Source organism: Mustela erminea, chromosome 11 (genome assembly GCF_009829155.1).
Source record: "Mustela erminea isolate mMusErm1 chromosome 11, mMusErm1.Pri, whole genome shotgun sequence".
NCBI lineage: Eukaryota > Metazoa > Chordata > Mammalia > Carnivora > Mustelidae > Mustela > Mustela erminea.
Genome location: NC_045624.1, coordinates 51577228 through 51596844, shown reverse-complemented (window position 1 = coordinate 51596844; position 19617 = coordinate 51577228). Strand labels below are relative to the sequence as shown.

Sequence of the window (19617 nt, the reverse complement as noted above, 5' to 3'; positions counted from 1 at the left end):
GAGGGAACAGCAGACAGAGGGAGAGAGAGAATCTTCTCCCTGAGCAGGAAGCCCAATGCAGGGCTCAATTCCAGGACCATGGGATAATGACCTGATCTGAAGGCAACACTTAACTGACTGAGCCACCTAGGTGCCCCAAACATATCTCTGTTTAAGTCTTCAGGGCTTTTGTTTTTGGTTTTTTCTTTTTAAATTAAGTTCCATGACCAACATGGGGCTTGAACTCATGACTCTGAGATTAGTTGCATGCTCTAGCAACTAAGCCAGACAGGCACTTCTTCTTCAATGCATTTTGGGGGGGTAGGTGTAAGGGGGAGAGAGAATCTCAAGCAGACTCCATGCCCCATGGGGCTCAATCCCATGACCCAGAGATCACCACCGGAGCAGAAATCAAGAGTTGGATACTCAACTGAGGGAGACTCCAGTTACCCCCTTCAATGTTTTTTAAAAAATGTTTTCTTCATGTAGGCTTGCCCTTCTTTGATTTATTCCTAGGTTGTTATTTAATTTGAAGCTATTGTAAGTGGTATCTTAAAATATTAGTTATCTTTTCCTTTTTGGTGTATAGAAATATGTTTTTTTTTAATGCAACTTTTAAATTAATCCGTTTAACTCCTATTAATTGTAACAATTTACCTGTAGATTCTTTTGGATTTGCCACATAATAACATCCTCTGTGAAAAATAACAATTGGATTCTCCTTATTTTCGTAATTCCTTTTATTTTTCTTGCCTTATGCCAAGGACTAAGGGCATTCAGGGGCAATAACGTACATTCTTGTCTGCAGCACACTTTTAATCACTATTACGTCCTTTTGCCTCCAGGTCACAGTCTTGAAATTGTTAGTCGCCTGCTGGAGGGTCAGGAGTAAGACGCCTACGCTCTCCTTTCAGCTACTGCAGGGAGTTAAAAGACAGAGAGTCTACCTCCAGTAAACTAATTTTCCAATCCTGGAGATGCCGGCAGCTTCTTCTGGTTGCTACGCAACGGCGTCGCCCTGCCCCTGGAGTAGGATCAGCGGGGCCAGAAGCACGTGCCGCCTCTTCCGCATTCCCGGACTACATCCCCCATAATGCCGCGGACTGCGATCGGCTGGTCTCCGAAGTGGGGGAAGGGCTGGGACCGGCCGGGAGGCGGAGCGGAAGCGGACTGCGAGGGACGAGAAGAGTAGAATCCCCACGAGCTGGGAACCACCTCGTCGGTGATTCTCAATCTTGGCCTTTCTCCATCCCCACCTGGAGGCTGCTTCGCAAGCGCAGGACGCAACTGACGCCTGCTAATCGACTTTCGCTGCGCCGCCCCAGCTCGGGAGCCCGTTGGCGGCGGCGACGGTGACAAGAAGCCCACAGGCAAGGTAATGGGGAGGGGGCGAGAAGAAAGCGGGGGGTGGAGGCGCCTCCGCCCGCCCGCCCCGCTCCTCTCCGGTATTCCCCTCAGGCCCGGCGGCCGCCCTTCCTCCACCGTTTCCCGCTCGTGCCCCTCGCCCCACCCGGGCCGCTGCCCCCAGGTGTCCGCGGAAAACCGGCTCGGGAGCTGCCGGTAGCCCGCGGCCGAGGAGGCTCTTTGTCCCTGCCCCTCTGGGTCTGACAGCCGTGGCCCCGTGGGCCCCGGGCGGAGAACCGAGCGAGGTTTGGCTGCTTGATCCGAGCGGGGCGGGCTCGGTCCCGTGGCCACTGGCGCGGGGGAGCGACCGACCTGGTGCAGGGATGGAGGAGCGCCCGCGCGGCAGCCGCACTCACTTCTTTTTCTGCTTTTGACAGCTCAGCTCTGCTCTACTTTGAGGGAGAAAGTCAAATGCCTCTTTTTTACCCCCTGTTCAAACTCAGCTCCTGGGTGATTGGTAAGGATGAACTTAAACTGCTCTGTCGACTGTGACTTACACTCTCGAAAGCGGTACTAAGAGTGGCTCAGGCAGCCTGGGTTCCCATCCTGATCGAGGCACTGCTTGGCTTTATGACCTTGGTTAATTAAAGGTTCTAAGCCTGAGTTTTCTCATCAAATGGAGATAACAGCACGCATCTTTAAGTTGTTAGAATAAAAAAAATAATGTGCTTACAACGTCATTAATTCCTTTGATGAAAAAATCCTTTGAATATACTTTTATTAGTTATACTGAAGTGGCCTCTGGATTTACGAGTTTTGTGCTTTTCTTTGTTTAATGATTAGTAAAGTGTTCTTTACTTAATACCTCGTTCACCTTAAACCTAAGGAAGGAATTCCTTTAAAGTATGCTGTCTTCTTAATTTACATTGTTTGAAGATGGCTGAGAATGTTCTTAGGAAATTGATGACTCTGCTTTTCTGTGGATCAGCTCTGGAGATACAAGGACTTATTCACCGCCCCCCCCCCGCCCCCCCAGCTGTGTCCTTTGGGAGACTCTTTAGAGGAGCTTAAGTGTTTGTTTTGATAGAGTAAGCACCTAGGTGTTCCGCAGTCCTGACGTGGGGCTTCGCCATCTTTACCTTCTGTCAACTTTTTCCACCACTCTCTACACTTTCTTACTGGTTAGTAATTTTATTCATTTGGGATTTCTGTTTGCCAGTGGTAGTTTTGATCCAGAACAAGTTGAATGAATGCAATACAATTTATAAGGAGTGATTTGAAACATTTCACATTAGTTCCTCTATAGTTTTGGTTCTTGCACTGTTCTCTCCTGATATTTACTGACAATGGTGATGAGTTTTTCTTTAAGGAAATCCTTATGGTCTTTTGTTGATTTTTTTTTTTCATTGAAAATGCCTGTTCTGTACTACTTTGGGTTCAAACACTGTTGTGTAATATGTGAAGTAATACGTTCTGAGTAACGCTGGTTTTGAATGTACTGGGAGAAAAACCAGTAGGGCCTGATGAATTTTCTATGTTATGTCTTCAGTGACTGATGCATTAAAAAAAATTTAGGGGGGCGCTTGGGTGGCTCAGTGGGTTAAAGCCTCTGCCTTCAGCTCAGGTCATGATCTCAGGGTCCTGGGATCAAGCCCCACATCATGCTTTCTGCTCAGCAGGGAGCCTGCTTCCCCCTCTCTGCCTGCTTCTCTGCTACTTGTGATTTCTGTCAAATAAATAAATAAAATCTTAAAAAAAAAATTAGGAGGAATAGGAGAAAATCTGGCGAATGTATTTCATAAGGATACTAGCAAGGAAGTAAATAAGGGGAAAACTTATTTAAGCTGTAGGAGATGACCTATGCATATAAAGAATTTTAAAAATATGATTCTCATAAAAATATGTGACAAAAATACTCATTTTGAAAAAAAAAAATGTTTCTATATTGGTGTTTGTGCAGTACAGACGGAGAGTAATGGACTACGGAAATAGAAGACCTTGGTTTTTGTCCTAGCTCTGTCACTATCTATATAACCTTATGTTCCTTTGTGGTCCTCATTTTCCTCTTGCCTAACATAGTGAATTGGTCTGATTCCAAGGACTCTTCTAGCTCAGACTTTCAATGATAAAGGGTTTTAGATGTCCTTTTTTTAACATGTAACAATTGATACAAGCCCTTTTAGTAATTTATTTGTGTCTTGGGTTTTTTTTTTTTTTTTATTCCCCACCTCGAGGAAGGGGATGTACTTGTAGGAACTAGAAAGCTGCCACAAACAAGCATTCCTCTTTCGTGAACTGCACGTGTTTTTTTCTACATTTTTGACATGCTTATTTCTCTTTTTCTCTACTGCGGATCTCTTTTATTTTACTTATAGCCTGTGTTTACCTATTGTGCCTATTTCTTTGTAAATCTACTTTGTCAATCCCCTAATCCAAACTTCATTGTTTCTTTTTGTGAATTCTTTCCCTTTTTGTTCCTTTTCCCAACAACCTGGTGTTCTTAGGTCCTCTTTTTTTCCCAAGGCCTCAGGCAAAGGTGCCCAGTGCTAGTCTAGTTAGTTGTGAAGGGGGTTGTGGGCTCATTTGTCACAAAACATGTTTGGATGAGGCTTTGGGTAGGTGACTAAAATATGTGGTACAACATAATTTATTTTATTTTGCTTATTTTAAAAAATATTTATTTATTTATTTGACAGAGCGCAAACGCATGAATGAGCATGGGTGGGGGAGAGGGAGAAGCGGGTTCCCTGCTTAACAGGCAGCCCAACAATGGGCTCGATCCCAGGATCCTCGGATCTTGACTGAGTCAAGGCAGACGCTTAACTGACTGAGCCACCCAGGCGCCCCAGCCTAATATATTTTAGATTAAACTGTTACTGTGGCATAATGGTTGAGTAGTTTCCCTTTGTCCTAACATTTCTATTCTTAACCTTGAATTACTTTACCCATTTTTTTTTTAATCTTTTACTCTTCAGAGCTATTATCTTCTCTCTTTTCTCCCAAATATGCCATCTAAAAATGATCCGCTATCTTGAGACATGTGTCTGTATCTTAGCTGGAATTTTAGTGTAGCTTCTCTCAAAGCAGTTCACATTTAAAATTTTAGACCTAATTAGGAGTAGAAGGCTGTGTTTTCTGTTAATTTTTTTCCTACGTATTAGCCTTGGGCAATATTGCGTAGAAAAAGTATTCTAAGAATGGGCCTTTCCCCCTGAAATTACATTCCGAGGTCAAGTCTGTGGAGGACTTATTTCTGAGCCTTTTTTGAAGAGAACTGTCTGAACCTCTGTGCTCTGGTGAACATACTGTGTCTTTTTGTGAAGTATTTCTGCTTTTCTAATTGTAAATTCCTTGGGAGACTAATAGGCACTGATTCTTGTAGCACCTTTGGCTTAGTGAGAGCTTCTCTCCTTGCTAGTTGCTGCCATTGTTATTATAGTTAATTTAACTATAGTTCTAAAGCACAAAAAGCAGAGCACTGAATAAATGCAAAAATGGGATTTGAAGAGGAGATTTTTTTTTTGGTAGGATTACCATCTATTAATGTTTTTAATATTGTTATTGCAGTGTTTCCATAAACAATAAAAGCAAGTATTTCAAGACAGGCAGTGTGTGAAATAGTGTTTTTAAAATTTTGACTGCAACCCATAGTAAGAGAATTTTTTATGTCAAGACTTCATAGATACACACGTATGTGTGTGCATGTGTGTGTCTGTGTGAGAAAAAAATGTAGGTATCTCACTGAAAGAAAACTGACATAAAGCAAGATCTGTAGTGGTACCGTCTACTTTGATAGTTTCTATTTTATCTTGTATTTTTTTTTTTTAAGATTTTATTTATTCCTTTGACAGAGACAGATCAGAAGTAGGCAGAGAGGAAGGCAGAGAGAGGAGGAAGCAGGCTCCCTGCCGAGCAGAGAGCCCGATGCGGGACTCGATCCCAGGACCCTGAGATCATGACCTGAGCCGAAGGCAGAGGCTTTAACACACTGAGCCACCCAGGCACCCTATCTTGTATTTTTAAAAAGTGCCATTTGCAAACTGTTAAGTTGATTTTTGTTCCCCGCTTTTGAAAAACAGGGGAGTCCTGTGCTGAGAATTTGGATGCCTAATTTTCTCCCATTTGTTTGCTGATGGATAGTCATTAATCCTCTTTGTGCTTCACTTTCCTTTTCTTTATTTTTTTTTATTTTTTTTTTTTAAGATTTATTTATTTATTTGACAGACGGAGATCACAAGTAGGCAGAGAGGCAGAGAGAGAGAGAGGAGGAAGCAGGCTCCCTGCTGAGCAGAGAGCCCGATGCGGGGCTCGATCCCAGGACCCTGGGATCATGACCTGAGCCGAAAGCAGAGGCTTTAACCCACTGAGCCACCCAGGCGCCCCGCTTTCCTTTTCTTTAAAATGAGGGTGATGGGGTGTCTGGGTAGATCAGTTGTTAAATGTCTGCCTTCACCTTGGGTCATGATCCCAGCGTTCGGGGTTTGAGCCCCACATCAGGCTCCCTGCCAAGCGAGGAGCCTGCTTCTCCTTCTCCCTCTGCCTGCTGTTCCCCCTGGTTGTGCTCACTCTCTCTTAGTCAAATAAATAAATAAAGATCTTGGGGCACCTGGGTGGCTCAGTGGGTTAGGCCGCTGCCTTCGGCTCGGGTCATGATTTCAGGGTTCTGGGATCGAGTCCTGTCGCCCTCGGCCCGCAAGGACGACAATGAGCCTGGTATGGTGTTAATGCTTCATTTTCCTTTATTTAATCAACTTCCTTAGCTTATATACAGCAGGGTGACCAATAAGGGGTCAAGCAATGGGGAGAGCCAATGAGAGTCCTGTTACTATGCTGATTAAATTTGATACAGCCAATAACTATGTCCTCCTTTAGGCGGGCTTCACCAGAAAGTTCATTGTATACTTGAAGCGTACTTTGCTAGCAGTGAGCCAAGCACCTTCTTGTAATGGCGGGGACTTCCCCGGCTGGAGGCAGTCCCCGACAGAGTTCCGCATCAGGTTCTCTGCTCGGCAGGGAGCCTGCTTCCTCCTCTTTCTCTCTCTTACTGCCTCTATGCCTACTTGTGATCTCTCTCTGTCAAATAAATGGATAGAATCTTAAAAAAAAAAAAAGAATCTGGTTTAATAAATATCTTAAAAAAGAAAAAAAAAATGAGGGTGATCCTCTCTCTTGACTGTAGTAATAATGTTAACTAATATATTTGTCTTTAGGTCCCTGGCTAGGGAGAAACCACTGAAAAATTGCTTAAATATCTAGTTGTTTGCATGTTTGGTATTTGGGAAGAGGCATAAAAAAACTTTGAACAGATCTTTGGAGGTTATTGGAATGGGGACTTTAAGGCCTTTAATAAATGTGAAAACTAAGAAAAAAGTTTCCCCCCTTTTTTCTGTTTATACCTTTTTGTCCTTTAACAAGGAATCTTTTAGAGTTTGAAAATTTCTATTTAAAATGCTTAGTAACCAGCATCTGCATGGCTCAGTCCATTAAGCATCTGCCTCTTGATATCAGCTCAGGTATTTTTAAAAAAATTAACAGATAATATATTATTTGTTTCAGAGGTAGAGGTCTGTGATTCATCAGTTTTACACAATACACAGCCCTCACCACAACACGTAACCTCCCCAGTGTCCATCACGTAGCCACCCCATCTTCCCACGACCTTCCACTCCAGCAGCCCTCTGTTTCCCGAAATTAAGAAGTTATGGTTTTTCTCCCTCTCTGATTTCGTCTTGTTTCATTTCTTCCTCTCTTCCCCTCTGATCCTCTGCCTTGTTTCTCAGGTACTCATATCAGTGCGATCATATGATAATTGTCTTTCTCTGACTTATTTCGCTTAGCATAATACCCTCTAGTTCCATCCATATTATTGCAGTTAGCAAGATTTCATTTTTGATGGCTGCATAATATTCTATTGTATTTATATACCACATCTTTTTTTTTTTTAAGATTTTATTTATTTATTTGACAGGGAGTCATATAGCAAGAGAAGGAACACAAGCAGGGGGAATGGGAGAGGGAGAAACAGGCTTCCTGTTGAGCAGAGAGCCCAATGCGGGGCTTAACCCTAGGACCCATCATGACCTGAGCCCAAGGTAGACGCTTAATGACTGAACCACCCAGGCACCCTATACCACATTGTCTTTATCCATTCACCTGTCCATGGACATCTAGGCTCTCTCCACAGTTTGGCTTTTGGGGACATTGCTGCTATAAACACTGGGGTGCATGTGCCCCTTTGGATCACTATATTTGTATCTTTGGGGTAAATACCCAGTAGTGCAATTACTGGATTGTAGGGTATCAGCTCAGGTCTTGATCCCAGGGTTATGTGTTCAAGTCCAGTTTTGGGCTTCACTGTGGAACCTACTTAAAAAAAAAAAATTGCTTTATAGCAATTTTAAGTTAACATGTTGGCAAAATGTTACCTAGATTTTATTCCATACCCCATCTTTAACTACACTGCCCCCCTCATGTTAGAAAATGCTAATAGGAATGTATTTACTTATTTGTCTGTGCAAAGTCACTATACCAGATTATTACTCTTCCTGTATGTTACCGAAAAGTAGAACTACCATTTTTCTAGAAAAGGGAAAACAAAAATTTCTATGCTTGTGGGTTTCCTTCTGTTTACTTTGAATGATTTCTCCAAACCAGGCCATTCCATGCTGGGGATTGGGATTCCTCCCATTCTCATTTGTTTGTACTGAGGAGACGAGGAATAAAGAATTTACTGCCTGCTCCCAAGATTCTGGTCAGAAAAGAATTCTAAAGGTTTTGGTTGGAAGGAAATTGGAACCAGACTTTACTTCCTCTTGTTTTTCAGATCAGACCTTCCTAGAGGGCCTTCCTTGATCTGATACTTCACGTAGAGTCCTCAGATATCCTTACATCACCCTGTTTGTTTATTTTCTCTGTAGTAGTTTATGACAAGCTGATATTAACTTGTTTCTGCGCTTGCTTGTTTATTGTCTCCAACTAATACATAATCTCCACAAGAAGAATCCTGTCTTGTTTCACCTTTCACATCTCCAGTTCTGGTGCATAGTAGGTACTGCAATAAATATTGTGAATGAGTAAGTGAGCAAATGAATGAATAAACCAAGATCTTTCATGCTTTAAATGAAACTTCATATAATAGATTGTTGAGCCTAGGTCTTTATGTAGTCCTCCCCCACCCCCAAATTCTTTTTTTCTAGAAATACATTTTCTTATCAGTGTCTGCTGGACATTGTGAAGGTGTCTCCATCCAGAAGATCTTGTATTTATCTGTGCTTTACTTCACATTTTTTTCTGTTGTTTTTTACTTATGTAAAAAAAAGCTAAGCTCAAGATTTCTTAAATCCTTCTTGTAGTAACTTTGTAATAGTTTGATTCATGGGAATAAAGTGTATTGAAACTTTAAAGTGCTGACTTGATAATTTAATGAATAGTCTAAGCATGTATTTTTGGAATTTTAGGATCATTGCTCTAAACTGCCATTACTGTTCTCTATGTTCTTTTTTTGTTTTTTTTAAAGATTTTATTTATTTATTGGACAGACAGATCACAAGTAGGCAGAGAGGCCGGCAGAGAGAGAGGAGGAAGCAGGCTCCCCGCTGAGCAGAGAGCCCAATGTGGGGCTCCTTCCCAGGGTCCTGGGATCATGACCTGAGTCGAAGGCAGAGGCCTTAACCCACTGAGCCACCCAGGCGCCCCTTGTTTTTTTTTTAAGATTTTATTTATTTATTTGAGAGAGAGAGAGCGCGAGAGCGTGCGCTTGAGAGAGCTTGAGGACACAAACTGGGGGGAGGGGCGGAGGGAGAGAGAGGGGAAAGCGGACTCCCTGCTGAACAGGGTGAGGGAGGTGGGGGTGGAGATGGCTGGATCCCAGGACGCCAGGATCATGACCTGAGCTGCAGGCAGATGACCTGAGTTGCAGGCAGACACGGAATTGACTGAACTACCCAGGTGCCCTCGGGTTATGTTCTTTTAAAGCAAAAGAGAATAAGCTTCATTTAATGTTGCAGTTCATTTAGTATTTTACAAACATAGCCTTTCTAGTGGAGGTAAAGAAAGTAGTATGGTATAGAGAAAAACCTAAATAGAGAGTCAGGACCTGTCTTCTAGATCAATATAGTTTTTGCCATTAACTGTCTCATTTTAGGCAAGATACCCTGGGTTTTATTTCATATGAAATGTCAGGGGATTGTAGTAGATTTCTTCTCAGATTCATCTAGCCACAAAATGGATAATTGAAGGTACTTTAATTTTATCTTGAAACTTCCATCTCCTCTGCCCTTTTGTCCCCCTACCCCCCCAACACTGTAGGGAAGTCATTGCTGCTTGGGAGAAGATGGGGTTAGACTCAAGGATGTGCTTAAAGTAAACCATAGGTATCTACCGATTGTCAGTGGGGTTTAATGGGAGTTGTGGGCGCGGTGTAGGGTCAGTTACTCTTGCCCTTAGGCACATGGGATTGTGGGGACAAGGTTCATAACTGGATGAGAAGATGTGATGTGTGAAATCAGTTGATATAAAGTAATGTGTTGTGAGAGAAGATCAACATGGTCTGGGGTAAGGTGATGAGGTTTTGAAATCCTTCTGGCTAAGTTAGTGTTTAAACAGATACTCTCATCAACAGTGCCATTGTATCATCTTTTAGGACTGGGTAATTCTTCAGTAATTAGTAATCAGTAACCAGTACCAATGAAGTATTTCATGCTATCCACAAATTCTGAGTAGAAATTTGTTCAAGCCTGTGGCCTCTCCGGTAGCTTTTAACTAACTGAATGAGAGGATGTAAGGAAACATGCTTCATAAATAAAAATGGATGTAAATGTAAGGTGCTATTATTATTATTGTATGAGACAGTGAGAAGACTGGCTTGATTGGGGGAGATATTTTTGTCACTAATGGGAAATAGATTTGCCTTTGGGGACTGGATTATGGAGGACCATGAGAGCTAATCACAGGAATTTTATTTGGGTCTAGTAAAACAAAAACTCCTGAATTAACTCAGGTTACTCAGATTATCAAGAATTACTGGCATTGCTACATTAGTGCCTGACAGTAATAATAAAAGTTAGTGTATATTGAGTAGTATGAGGTGTCATTTATCTTTACCAGTATAAATGAGGACATCAGGGTCTAGAGAGATAAGGTAACTTGCTCAAGGTTATAAAGATAGAATATGTAATTTCATATGGAATATGTGGGGCCAGAGATGGGGCAGAAGTGGGAGTGCTACTTTTTGAAGAGGCAACATTTGAGATAAATAATACTAAAAAATGAAAAGGAGCAAGCAGTGGGGAGAACATTGCAGAGGGGGTGAATAGCAGTTGTATATAGAGCCTGAGGTCAGAAAGCATTTGGTTGATCTTGCCTGGAGGGACTGTAGCACAGTGAGTAAATAGAAGTGTTGTGAGATTAGGACTAAATAGAGAAGGGGAGAAGTCAGATTTTGTAGGGCCTTGTGGCTTGAGGTAAAGAGTTTTAATTTTATTTTAAGTACAGTGGGAAACTGTTGAAGGGTTTTTGAGCAGGGGAGTGATGTACAACAACTTTGTGTGTGGTTAAAAAATACATAAAATGTACCATTTGAACCATATTTAAGTGTACAGTTCAGTGACATTAAAAATGTTCACATTGTTGTGCAGCCATCACCATTATACATCTTCAGAACTTTTTCATTGTCCTGGAGTAAAACTCTGTACCCTAAACTTTAAACCATAACTCTCCATTCTTCTCTCCTCAGCCCCAGCCCCAGCCCCAGCCCCTGGTAACTACCATTCTACTTTCTGTCTCAATGTATCTGACTGGTCTAAGTACCTATATTAAGTGGAATCCTACAATATTTGTCTTTTCGTGTCTGGTTTATTAACTTAATATGATATATGTACCTTTTTAAAGTAGGCTCCATGCCCAACAGAGGTCTTGAACGCATGACCCTGAGATTAAGGGTCATGCTTCACTGACTGACCCAGCCAGGCGCCTCTTAGTATGATATCTTTAAGGTTCAGTAGCTTGTAGCTTGTATCAGAATTTTATTCCCATTTAAACCTGAATAATATTCCATGGTATGTATGTACTACATTTTGTTTTTCTGTTCATTTTTTTGGACATGGGTTATTTCTACTTTTTGTCTATTGTTGAATTATGCTGCAATGAACATTGGTGCACAAGTATCTCTGAGTCCCTGCTTTCAGTTCTTTAGTGATTATACCCAGAAGTGGAATTACTGGATCATACGGTAATTATGTGTTTAATTTTTTGAAGAACTGATGTACTGTTGGTTTCCACAGTGGTTGCACCATTTTTCATTCCTATCAGCAGTACACAAGAGTTTCAATGCCTCCACATCTACCAACACTTGTTTTTTTGTTAAGTTTAGTTTTTTTTTTTGATAAATGTTATAGGGGAAGAATCATCTTTTTTATTCTCCCTATCTTCTCAGGTTCAGTACCTGGGGCTCTGCAAATTAAATTGACAAAAGCCAGATTAACAGGAGAAAAAGGGTTATTTCATATGCAAATGAGGGGCTTTACAGAAATGAATAAATATCAAAGAAGCAAGTAGGCCTGAGAGCTTGTATATCATTTAGACACAGAGCTATAAATGTGAAGATCTGACAAGACAAAGGAAAAGGAGTTTTAGTTTCTAGAAGCAGTTGGTTGTGAGAAGGTAATATATGGGAGAAACTAATGGAAGATAAGGGTTGTTCAAGTTGTATTTGTACAGATTTGTCTCAACATCAACTCCCTGTCTCCCATGATGAGAATGTTGTCGCCTTTCTGATGGGAAATTCTTGTCTGCCTTTTAGGTAGAAAGGGGGAGAGCAAGGCAGGAAACACTTCCTGCATCTGCTGTTTCTTAGTCATCTTCAGTTCCAACTAATCCTTATACAGCAGTGGCTTGCTTGTACTTTGGGGTGGTATACTCTGATGCCCTTCCTATCATGCTAATAATGTGTATGAAGTGGTATCTCATTGTGGTTTAATTTGCATTTCCCTAATGATTAGTGATTTGAGCATCTTTTCTTTTCTTGTGTGTATTGTTCATTTATGTATCTCCTTTGAGAACCATTGGAATTTTTACTATTCAAATTGTGACTTGTTTTTAGAAGAACATTTTGGCTGCTTTGAGGACAGTGGCTTGAAGTGGGGTTGCAGAGGAAATCTGGGAAACCACTTGAGAAACAGCTGCAGGAATCCAGTTGGAGATGATGATACTTGGACCACACTCCTTTGCCTTTTCAGATCTAGTGCTCTACAGACAACTTCATTTTATTTTATTATTTATTTATTTAGATAATTTGTGACAACTTCGTTTTAAATGTGCCTCCTCTCCTTCACTTCTGCTTTTGAGCATATACACTCTAATTCCATTTGTATTCTCTGCAGGTACCCAGGAACTTTTCCCTGGGAATCCCAAAGATATTTATAAGTCTATCTTAGGTCAAAATAATGATGAAGGTGATGATGATTTTGTTTTTGTCTCTTTATTTTTAAGAGCTTTTATTTATTAGAAAGCAAGTGAGAGAGGAAGCATGAGCTGGGTGAGAGGGTATTGGGGAAGGGAGAAGCACACTTCCCGCTGAGCAGGGAGCCTGATGTCGGGCTCAATCCCAGGGCCCTGGGATCATGACCTGAGCGGAAGGCAGGCACTTAACTGACTGAGCCACCCAGGCACCCCTTGTTTTTGCTTTTTAAAAACTACTTGGGTCAAATATGAAGTTTGACTTTTTAGTCATTAGTAGACAATTGGTATGGTGGCCTAGAAGTTGGGATGAAAAAGTGTTCAGATTGTACACTCTTTTGGTCAAAAAAGGACTCTAATAAATACTGTGCTCCATTGTAGCCATAAATGCTTAGTGACAATGTAGGCCTTTTAGGTGTAATTGTCATTTCCCTCATGACCTAGGTGGCCTTCAGGAGATGGACCAGTACTTGAAACCTAAAGAAAAAAAAATGGGGACGTTCAGAGTGCAAGTTCCTATGTCACTTGCTGCTTTGAACATTACACAGGAAGGCGACATTATCGAACCCTCCCTTTTTTTCTTCTTCTTTCCTAAAGATTGAGTCTAAGAATAATTACTTCTCAGAAGTACTAAAATAGGGGCATCTGGGTGGCTCTGGGATGAGCCTCTGCCTTTGGCTCAGCTCATGATCTCAGGGTCCTGGGATCGAGCCCTGCATCAGGCTCTCTGCTCAGCGGGGAGCCTGCTTCCTCCTCTCGCTCTCTGCCTGCCTCTCTGCCTACTTGTGATCTCTCTCTGTCAAATAAATAAATAAAATCTTTAAAAAAGTACTAAAATAAATTACCTTTAGTTGCTAAACAATTAAAATCTTCTTGTCTGCTTTTTTCTTTCTATATGGCATCACAAAAAATCTTTCAGGGAACAGAACAGTATATTCATATTGATCACAGGGACTAAAATGGTACCGGTAGAAATTGTTTTCTCTTCATTCTGCCTCCCTCTCTGACTTGTAAATATAGGGCTTAGCTTACCTTGGCAGGAGTGACTTAGGTTACAGCAAAGATACCTGTTTTTTCCTCCCCATTGCTGCTTTATGAAGAGATTTGAGATTTGGAGAGTGGTTCCCATTCTTTGCTTCACATTGAAATAACCTAGGGTTCTTCTTTTTTTTTTTTTTTAAGATACTTATTTACTTGAGAAAGAGAAAGAGAGCACGAGAGAGCATAAGAGAGCTGCAGGGGGAGAGGGAGAAGCAAGCTTCCCGCTGAGCAGAGAGCCCAATGCAGGGTAATCTCAGGACACTGAGATTATGACCTGAGCTGAAGGCAGACAGAGATTATGACCTGAGCCACCCAGGTGTCCCTAAACCTAGGACTCTTAAAAACCAAACAAACCATACCCAACCCAACCAAACCAAAACGGATGCCTGGCTCCTTCCGCCTAGACATTCTAATTTAATTGGTTTGGGGTATGACCTGGCATGGGGATATTTAGAAAACTCTCGAGGTAATTTTAATGTGAAGCATTCTGAGAAGAGACCAAAGGCATAGTTGTATCCTTTTGGGAATCTTAGTCACCTCTACTGGGCTTGATTGGAATTACATGTGGAAATGAACCCTGTAGAATAGTTTTCAGGCCTTCTTGGGTTGCATCAGAGAACCCTCATGGGCCTTTGAACTGTTCAGCCCTGTGTCAGATATTAGCTGGCTCTAGGCCATCTTTTTAACTTGAAGAAGGCTCTAGGGTGTCTTTTCTTTTTAGTAGCTCTTACACTCACTTTATTTCTTGGTGTCCTTTTATAGTTCCCTAGTGAAGAGTGGAATAATGGTTCCCAGCTTCTCACTTCTTTGCTATTCTCAAAGACACCCTTTTCTTTTCCTTTCCTTTCCTTTTCTTTTTTCTTTTCTTTTCTTCTTTTAAGATTTTATTTATTTATTTGACAGACAGAGATCACAAGTAGGCAGAGAGAGAGAGAGGAGGAAACAGGCTCTCTGCAGAGAAGAGAACCTGATGTAGGGCTCAATCCCAGGACCCTGGGATCATGATCTGAGCTGAAGGCAGAGGCTTTAACCCACAGAACCACCCAGGTGCCCCTCAAAGACACCCTTTTCATGTTAAATGTTTAACTTCTTTGGGTTCCTGGGAGGTTCACTTGGTTAAACTGTTGGACTCTTGATTTCAGCTCTGGTCACAATCTTAGGGTCTTGAGATCAGCCCCAGGTCAAGCTCCATGTTCAGTGGGGAGACTGCTTGAGGATTCTTTCCTCTGCCCCTCCCCCATCGCTGTGTGTGTGTGTGTGTGTGTGTGTGTGTGTGTGTGTGTGTGTGTACATAAATAAATCTTAAAAAACATAAATAATAAATCTTTAAAAACACAAATAAATCTTAAAAATTTTTTTAACTTCTTATCACTATAGAAAAATGTGTAACAAACACAAGCAAGTTCTAAAACATGAGTGTTTTATTATAGTAGTCACTATAATGCTTCCTGACTTCTCTCTGAGGTAGGCTGCTTTAATTTGGTTGAGGGCAGTAGTGAGCGAGACACATTCCATGAAGAGTCAAGACTACAAAGAGTTTTCTTTTTTTAAAGATTTTATTTATTTATTTATTTAACAGAGAGAGAGAGAGAGAGAGAGAGAGAGAGAGAGACAGTGTACAAGTAGTCTGAACTGCAGTCAGAGGGAGAGAGAGAAGGGTCTTGCTGAGCAGGGAGCCCGATGCGGGGCTTAATCCCAGGACCCTGGGGTCATGAACTGAGCTGAAGGCAGATGCTTAACTGACTGAGCCACCCAGGCACCCCCCTGCTTTTTTTGTTTTTTTTAGATTTTATTTGAGAGAGAGAGAACGCGCGTGCGCACGCCAGCATGAGAGCACATAAACAGGGGGAGTGGCAGAGGGAGAGGGAAAAAAGGCTCAAAGCTGATCGGGGAGCCCAGTGTGGGCTTGATCCCAGGACCCTGGGATCATGACCTGAGTGGAAGGCAGACACTTAACCGACTAAGCCACCCAGCACCCCTCTGAAGACCTTTCTTTCCTGTAGGCCTGTTTTCTGAATTTAATAGTCAAGTAGTATACAGTCAGTATAGAGCAATAAGGGGCTCTTTATTTATCTTTGGGCCCCTCCACACTGAGAAACACTAGTTTAAAGTAGGCTTTCTTGTATCTTGGGATTTATTACTTTGGGGGCATATCCTCCTTAGCCAAGTTTCTGCCCTACTATCAGTGTGTTTTCTCTTAGTGTATAATGTTGGTACTGCTACTCACTCTTTAAGCAAAGTTCATGGTTAAGCTTGTATCTAGTTGGAGGGACTTTACCTGTTAGAGATTAGACTCCTGTGTTTGACTCTCAACCCTCCCTCCCTCCCTGGGTCTCCTGTTCTCTGTCTAATGCCATTACAGTCTTGGGATTTGTCACTTTGGTGGAGTTCTGTAAAACCTATCAGTTCTAGTAGGACTGGGTTTAAGAACCTTTTTTTAAATGAAAGGACAGACCCTGAATGGAGATACAGATTCTGAACTTGTGGGTTTGTAGCTCTTGCTGAAGTTCAGGCAAGTGAGGTCTGTGGCCTAGGTGAAAAAATCTTAGGGAAGTTAACCACCTCTCTAAGCTTTAATATTATCATTTTAATGTGAGAATAACAACAACATCTTTCTTTTGAGGTTATTGCAAAAAATGAATGAAATAGCCATTGTGAAGTATTTTCTTCATACCATAAGAACTCAGTAGTTGTTCATGGCTGCAGTTGCTGCTGTTAACTGTCATTGCTGTAGAAGAGGGGCATGGGTTCAGAGCCTGAGCTTTGAATCCTTTCTCTACTGCTATCTATTTGTATAACCTTGGACAAATTATTTAACTTCTCTCTGCCTCAGTTTTTTCCACCTGTGAAGTGAGAACATTATTAATGTGGGAGTTGTGAAGATGTAGTGAATTAATTCATGTAAGGAGTTTACAGCACAATCTGGTACGAAGTGATTGTCATAAGGCTGTTATTTCATGGAAGTGCTGTCTTTGCCTCTGGTTTTGGGCTTTGGATATGTATAGTGATCTAAAACCTTCCAGGCCATCATTTTAACCTTTGTTTTCCAAAACACCTAGGAAGTCTGTGTTCTTAATTCTCCAGTGATGTCACCTTTCTGGTTTTGTTGTCATGCCCACTTTAGAAGCCTGTTGTGACTGCTTCAGGACAGATACACGGTTGATCCTTATACTGGGTGCTGGGTCAGGTCATGGAGCACACTGGTCAGACTTGAAAAGACAGAAGCCAGTAAAGAAAGATCACTAAAGAAAAAGTATGTTTAATATATGTGTGTAAAGAAATTCTTTTAAAATTTTCTTGGGCTTCAGAACTTCCACTTACTGAACTCAAATGTAAGATCTATAGAAAAAATATTAGGTTACATTTACTTGTCTTTGTTAAGTAAAGTTTAGTAATCCAGTATTGATTTTAATAGTAGAGTTTTCATAATATCTGAATATTCTTTGTATGGTAACTAAATAAGCAGAAGTAGAAGAAAACTTGAAAAGGAGTTAATTCTTAATTTTTAATGCAGTTATTACTTTGCTATAATAATGAAAATGGCCACTTAGTGGGGTAGTCATGCTTGTAGTTAGGTTTGGCATGATGGGTACATTGCAGCTAGAGTAGGTGGGTGTTCTTCAAACCTCAGAGGCCCAGAATTTATTAGTGGTGTATCAGGAACTGGGGGGCTGGGTAGGAAGATGAAAGAGTGGGAGTTTTCTGAACTGGACAGGTGAATTGCCAGGGTAGATGATCCCCTGCTTACACACATCTCAACACACACACGTCTAGAGGAGTTTTGAGTACAAAATTTTGTATTTTGATTTTTTATGTAGGATAATAAAAGATACTCTTTATTTTTTATTAAATAAAGATATCTTTAATCTTAAGTATCTTTATTTTAAATAAAGATACTCTTTATTTTTATTATTAAAAAAAAGAATGTGCTAGAAAGCAAACTTTTAGGGTATAACTATAGTTCCCATACTGCCTAGCATATATGCTGGCTCAGTAAACATCTGTTGAAAGTGTTTAAATGCTCTTCAGAGTTAACCTTTACTGTATTCATTTCTAGTCTTATCCTCAAACTTGATTTTATTTGGCTATGTGATTATACCCTATTAAGCAGATTAAAATCAGTATGTTTTATTTGCCCATACTGCTGGAAGTTAAAAAGTTCTTAAGGATTATTTTCATTAAACTGTGAAATACACTTTTTGACTCTAGATATATTTCCATGTGAAGAATTTTATTCCACCATAAATGAAAAGTTTTCTTTGCTGGACACTTTGGTGATTCATATACATTATTGCTCTCTAGGTCTTTCTAGATTCCATGATTTTCATCACCTTTATCTTTTTTTTTTTTTTTAATTGAGGTAAAACCTTTTTTTCCTTACACAGTTTTCCCTTAAATAATAAAAGTACATTCCTGTACCATTTTAAAATTTAGAATTGCAGATTTGGAAATACAAGAAAATTTCCTAAACTCTTTTAGCACTTCTCATTATGTCTGGCATAAATTTAGAAGTATAAGCTTAAGAGATTGTAACTTCTTTTTCATCTTAGGTTGTCTTGTTGCCGTTAGAATATTTTCTAGTGACATTTTCAAATATTGTCACACCTATTGAATTGTGGGATTTTTGTTTTCCAGTCTGTTTTACCTTTCCTCATTTTCCCCCAAGATTTGTTTTTTAAATTTTTTATTTGACTGGGAGAGAGTGAGAGAACACAAGCTGGGGAAGCAGTAGAGGGAGAGGGAGAAACACACTTCCTATGGAAAAGGGAGCCAATGTGGGAGTTGATCCCAGGACCCCAGGATCATGAAATGAGCCATAGGCAGATGCTTCACTGACTGAGCCACCTAGGCATCCCACCTTTCCTCAATTTCTCACTTTCACATTGGCATCTGCCTTTAAAAATATTTTTTTTTAAAGGAAGAGGAGGAGGAATAGGTTTTAGACATTTAGTTTGGAAACCTATATTTGAATAGTCTCCTATGAATCTCATTATATGTCCATAGTTTTAGTTTATTGAACAGAATGCTAATGTCTGTAAGAGTTTGAGTGACAAGAAGTCATTCAAAGAATTTTGTGACCATGGTGGCATTTCAATTTATTGACATTTATGTCTGGTTTAAAATTTTGAAGAGCAATATAAATGAAACTGAAAGTTGTCAAAGAAGATGATACAGTGTCAAATCACAACGATTTATAGAATCTCTTCTTAAGTTTGTCATTATCTAGTCTGTTACTGGTATAGGTTAAGACTAATCCCCTTTTCTCTTCTCAATTTTACAGAATTAATTGAGAGTTGGAGGCAACCTTGCTGAAGATGAAGAATATACAATATTAGAGGAGGAGATTTTTTTTTCTTTTTTCTTTCAGAAGTCTTGGTTGTTTGGCAGCTTACAGCTGATCACCACTCTTCAGTTGAGTGTGTTTGCTTTTATCAGAAATGGTTTTTACAATCTCAAGGAAAACCATGTCCCAGAAATTGAGTTTACTGTTGCTTGTATTTGGACTCATTTGGGGATTGATGTTACTGCACTATACTTTTCAACAACCAAGACATCAAAGCAGTGTCAAGTTACGTGAACAAATACTAGACTTAAGCAAAAGATATGTTAAAGCTCTAGCAGAGGAAAATAAGAACTCGGATGTTGAGAATGGCGCTTCTATGGCAGGATATGGTAAGATAACCGTAGATTCTTCCTGGTTTTCTCCCCTTCAACCTATCCCCATTTCAACGTAGTTATGGAAGGAAATCCAACTCATTACTTCATGCATAGGTCTTTCCAAAGCAAATTTTTCTTGAC

The 19617-nt window shown here is 40.6% G+C and overlaps 1 protein-coding gene across 7 annotated transcripts in view; it reads left to right on the top strand.

The window, feature by feature from the left end:
• The first annotated feature begins 1239 nt into the window (after positions 1-1239).
• Positions 1240-19617, top strand: part of CCDC126 (coiled-coil domain containing 126) — a 50999-nt gene continuing 32621 nt past the window's right edge. Inside the window, exons 1-4 of one of the 7 annotated variants that reach the window (XM_032305870.1) lie at positions 1261-1354; positions 12702-12773; positions 16943-17071; positions 19100-19491. In XM_032305870.1, coding sequence (XP_032161761.1) covers positions 19257-19491 — 235 coding nt within the window. In that variant the 5' untranslated portion in view covers positions 1261-1354; positions 12702-12773; positions 16943-17071; positions 19100-19256. Of the gene's footprint in view, positions 1355-1760; positions 1841-12701; positions 12774-14177; positions 14285-16942; positions 17072-19099; positions 19492-19617 lie in introns of those variants that run through there. The other 6 variants (XM_032305873.1, XM_032305871.1, XM_032305874.1 and 3 more) reach the window with 6 other exon arrangements.